Consider the following 5,007-nt stretch of genomic DNA (forward strand, 5'->3'; position numbering starts at 1 on the left):
TGTGTGTGTGTGTTCATTCATTTTTTTGATCTTTCTTTTCTTTTTCTTTACCTTTTTTTTACTGTTTTTTTTATTATTGATGCTGTGATAACGAACGGGGAAGGAATAAAATGCTCTGAGTTCGGCTGATTCGCCGCCCGGCTTCCAGCGCAATCGTGCCGCTTGGGGGGGAGGGGGGGCGTCCGCGTTGGTGGCGGTCTACTCTCTTTTCACTTGATACCTCAACACAACGCTGTAACTTAAGCACTTCGTGAGTACGGGCCGAGGAAGGAGGAAAAGAGAAACGTCCACACCCTGCGTGTGTATGTGTGTGGGTGTGGGTGCGCGCCAATCTGAGCGAGAGAGAGAGAGAGAGAGCAAGCCTTTGCCCTTCTTATGTGCGGCGGGGGGGGGGGGGGGGTGGNNNAAGTTCGCCTTGGACAGGTATGTGCTGCCCTTTCGACCCCTTTTCTTTTCATACGCCTACGCCTTTCCTGTCGGTGTTTCTGCCGGTGTTCCAGCTGCCAAAAATTACTCTGTTTCGTTGTTTCTCTCTCTCTCTTTGACCCTATTTGTTGTGCCGCACGTGTGTGTGTGTGTTGGTGCGACGCCCCACACCTTTTGTGCAGAGGCAGCGTAGAGATCGCGCAAGCAAGGTGTGGGAAAAGCACCTCCCCGCCTCGCAGTTTGTCAATACCGATTCGTCATAGCACTGGGCACCACAGCAGTGAGAGAGGGCGGCACGTACGACCCTCCTTCACCAGGCCGTTGTTGAAATCCGTCGTGGGGGCGCAACACACCCACACATACATAATAATAATTCCCCCACTGCAACACTCCACCATCCCGAAAGGGAGAGAGGGATTTCGGAAGTCAGCGGGCATTTCCACTTATTTTATTATAGCGTAGAGATGAACGTCAACATATCCGGTAACCCTAGCGGACGCACCGTTATCTTTCTTGCTGGATGGCCGGACACGGCGGATGTTTTCCGTGGCAATATCATGGCCGCGCTGGAGTCACATTACCGCATTGTTGGATTAACACTTCCAGGCTTCGACAGCCACTCGCCGGTATTCCATAAGAAGGGTAGTAGACGCAGCGGTGCTGTGGCGGAGGGATGCGTTGCGCGCGACGTCCCAGTCCCCTTGCCTGTGCCGCGCTTAGGATACTCCTTCGAGAATCTGGTGGACCTCTTTGAGATCGCCGTCCTCGCCGCCATGGAGAACCGTCCGTTTGAGCGGCCGATGCTTGTCGCGCACGACTGGGGCTGTGTCATCACGTACGAGTTCCTCCTTTCACGACCGTACTTTTTTGCCCGTGTCGTGATGCTGGACGTTGGCGGACCTGTCTCCAACGCACCCATGGCTACGGTGCGCGGCGATAGCCTCTGGAGCTGGTGGTTTCAAGTGGCCAGCATCATTTTGTATCAAGTCCTCATTATCGCAGCATTCCTCGTCCTTCCTGATTGTGTGGGGAGGTGTGCTCTGCGGTTGTTTCTGGGTGTTGCGCGTCGACCGCAGTACCGGTATGTATGCACAACCCTTCCCACAAGAAATGCCACCGGCGAGGAGGAGTTACTGCTGGTTCCCTCCTGTGTTCAGGGCACTTCTAGGCGTCGTCACCGTCCGAGGATGGCGCGACTCTTTGAACTCTTCAACACCATCATCAGCCTCGCCAGTGGTAGTGGCGGTCGCAGCGACGATATGGAGACGGATGGAGGCGCAAAGACCCTCGCTGCGGCCTTTCATCCCGGGCAGTTCTACTATGCGAAGGGTACACCAGTGTACACACTGCCACCCCACCCCAACGCTACAGGCATTCACTACACGTGCTACAACTGCCGCTCCGTCCCCACCGCCAACGGGCGTGATGGAAGGAGCAGGAAGTCCGCCAGACGCGTTTCTCGCGGAGGGGTGCAGCAGCAACAGAGGTCTTATAATACGCCACACGAGAACGAAGAAGAGGCAGAGCTAAGCACTGTTGAGGCAGATCCCACTTGGGGTTGGATCTACGTTCGCTACTGGATGCTGTGGGTCTCCCGGTTGCTTCCTACCTCGCAGCGCTTCCTTATCCCCATAAGCGTCCCTGTTTTGTTCCTCTACGGCACTGAGAAGCCGATGATGCTGCACTCGCAGCAGTGGGTCGAGCACCTCGAGGCAAAAGGACGGCGTGACGGCTCAGAGGCGGTTTCGGTCCAGGGCGGCCATTGGTTCTTCGCGGAACGGAAAAACAGGAAACGGGTGGCGGAGCGGATTGCGGAGTTCCTGGACAGCGAGCCGTACGAATCGCTGGCTGGATAATGTGTCAAGGGGCCGCACAGCAAGCATTCCAGAATGACGGAAAGAATAGCACATGTACTCAGATTCGGATCGTCGCTTTATGCACACGAATGCACACATGCTAATACACACATGCAACTGAAAGATTGAGGCATGGATGCAGGGGAGACAGACTCCACGAGGCTTAGAATTGCCTACCTCTTTCTGCATTGTTGTTGTTTTTGTTTTTCTTTATTGAGTCTCGTCCGTTCTTTCTTGCAAATGGTAAATGCTTCTAGGAGTGCCCTTGTTCTTTTCGTTTTGGTCGGTGTTTTTGTTTTTGTTTTCCTTTTCCTTTTTTTTTTGTTTTGCTGCCTTCTTCCTTCGGTTGTTGGGGAAGTGATGCAGTGGCAATTCGATTACATGTGTGGGCATGTGTGTGTGCGTGTGTGGATGGGTCTATAATTCCTTTTCTTTCTTTTTCGGAATTCAGTGCTCATTGTTGTCATGTTCATGATGATAATATTTACGGTTACCAGCGACAACAGCAATCTCCTCTTCAAAGAATCTTCTCTCGGAGCGTGGGCTCTCTGCGCCGTGGGCGCTTATTTCCAGCCAGGTGGCTCCTCGCCATCGCTTCATGTGTGTGTTCCTTGTGTCCTCACAGTGAACGGAGTTGGAGAAGATGTGCAGCGGAGGAATAATGAGTGGGGTGCACGCAGCAACTATGCATATAAGACCTGCTCATTCGTGGAGCATGCATTATTGTTCATCGTTCTATTGTGCTTCTGTTTGTTTATTTGTTTCTTNGGGGGGGGGGGGTTGCTGTATTCGTGTTGCTCTTCCTACTGTGTCATACCTGGGCAGATGGTATTACTGTGGCCAAGCGCAGCTCGCCAGTAGAAGTCCACACGAAGAGGAGTGGGAATAATCCGAGAGAAGACATGAACCTCGACGGCGCCACGGCAGCTGACGATGTCCTCTTTGGCGACGCGGAGGCGGCGACAGTGCCGCCCTCGCTGCTTGCCTCAGCTGTGGTGATGGACATCGCGATGCACCCGCGCCTGCCGCTCTTCGCCGCCGGCCTTGTAACGGGGGAGGTGGAGGTACACGAGTACCGCACTACCGAGACGCGGCGACGGCCCATCACGCAGCAGTACTTCGCTAACACCGACGCCACGTTGCAGGCGAGCCCGTACAACCTGCGCATGCACCCCCGAGGCAGCGTCGCCGCGATGGAGTTCACGGAGGATGGGAACTATCTCGTGACGGCGAGCAGTGATCGCACAATCAGCGTCCTGGACTGCGTCGCGGAGAGCATTGCACTGCACATCGGCTCCGGTGAGACATCAAAGAAGTCAGTGACGAGCAATACAGGCAAGAAGAACAAGAACGCCCCGGAGACGAAAGGAATCACCAAAAAGAGGGAGAAGAATCCCCATAAGTTTGGTATATCCGCCTTGAATGTCTGTGATGAAAAAATAGTGGCCACCGGAGACGATGATGGCATGATTGTCCTTTGGGACATGCGTCAACGGGCGCCGGCGCACCGATACCACGAGCATGGCGACTACGTCTCGCAGATGGTGTACTTCTCTGACATTCAAGAGCTCGTCTCCAGTAGCGGCGACACATGTCTTGGCGTATATGACCTGCGCGGTGGAAAAATCCGCGACTACAGCGAGAAGCGGAAGGATGAGTTGAGCTGCTTCGCGTTCGTAAACAACACGGGGAATAACACAAATACATTCATACCTAGCATCGTCTGTGGGACACCGAACGGTGGCCTGCCTGTGTGGAAGTACGGCTCCTGGCGACGACCGTACGATCAGCTTGAACGGCACCCGGCTGAGTGTGAGAGCATTATCTCTTTCAACAACCCCGACAGCACGTTCAACCACAACATCATCCTCACTGGTGCCTGTGACGGCCTCGTTCGAGTAATTCAGATGTACCCTGTACGTCGCAACCTGTGCCAGCTTAGTGCGAGAGACTTCACCTACTCACACCACAACTCGCTCGGCGGGAAGAACAGCGGCAGTCACGCCAACACAGCGGTGCGCCGGCAGCGGGGTAACGAGGGGATCCGTCGCATGCGGTTGAGCCACGATTCGGCAATGCTTGCGGTGTGTGGCACCGACGACATCATCGACTTTGTTGACGTGCGTTTCATGTCGGACGAGCGCGAGCTGGACCGTCTGAGGTCGCAGGCGGAGCAGCAACACATGGCGGTGCTGCGGGAGATGGAGCGGGAGCGAGAGCAGGAGCAGGGTCTCGAGTCCACAGACTCCGACAGTGACGATGATGACAGCATGGACAGTGAGAGTGATAAGGGGGCAAAGAAGAATGCTGGCAGCAGCAGCACACGCGCCGGTAACTCAAGTGCAGCTAAGAGAAGCCGCGAGAAGGATGATGATGGCAGCGACGAAGAGGAAGAGACCGACAGTGATGAGGAGGAGGAGGAGGAGGAAGACGCGAATCCAAAGTCGGAGCGCCAGAAAAAACGTGAGCGTGCCGCCGCCGCGAAGTGGCTAAAGGCGGACAAACGGAAAAAAGTGAACTTCACCTTCGAGAAGCGGCGACGGCGCGTGCATGGTTTCTTCGGCGACATATGCTCCTGACGCGCACCGGCCTACTCCCACACCGGTCGGCCAACTAAGACTGCTAAGAAACGAACAAAATGTGCGTCTGAGTTAACGAGGACACGATTAACGAGAAATAAAAAAAAGCCCGTAAGCAAACAAAAAAAATAACATATATATATATA

At 54.5% G+C, this 5,007-nt stretch overlaps 2 protein-coding genes across 2 annotated transcripts; both read left to right on the forward strand.

Annotated features, from left to right (window-relative positions):
• Nucleotides 1-890: 890 nt before the first annotated feature.
• Nucleotides 891-2,282, forward strand: DQ04_03561050 (hypothetical protein; the record flags this gene model as incomplete). The annotated part of the gene is made up of 1 exon (XM_009312931.1): nt 891-2,282. One exon carries the CDS (start codon nt 891-893, stop codon nt 2,280-2,282), a length of 1,392 nt encoding a protein of 463 aa, XP_009311206.1.
• A 902-nt stretch (nt 2,283-3,184) lies between these two features.
• On the forward strand, nt 3,185-4,861 carry DQ04_03561060 (WD domain containing protein; the record flags this gene model as incomplete). The annotated part of the gene is made up of 1 exon (XM_009312932.1): nt 3,185-4,861. The coding sequence occupies one exon, from the start codon at nt 3,185-3,187 to the stop codon at nt 4,859-4,861; it is 1,677 nt and encodes a 558-aa protein (XP_009311207.1).
• Between the last annotated feature and the right edge of the window lie 146 nt (nt 4,862-5,007).

This window comes from Trypanosoma grayi (genome assembly GCF_000691245.1).
Source record: "Trypanosoma grayi strain ANR4 Tgr_356_V1, whole genome shotgun sequence".
NCBI classification, from domain to species: Eukaryota; Euglenozoa; class Kinetoplastea; order Trypanosomatida; family Trypanosomatidae; genus Trypanosoma; species Trypanosoma grayi.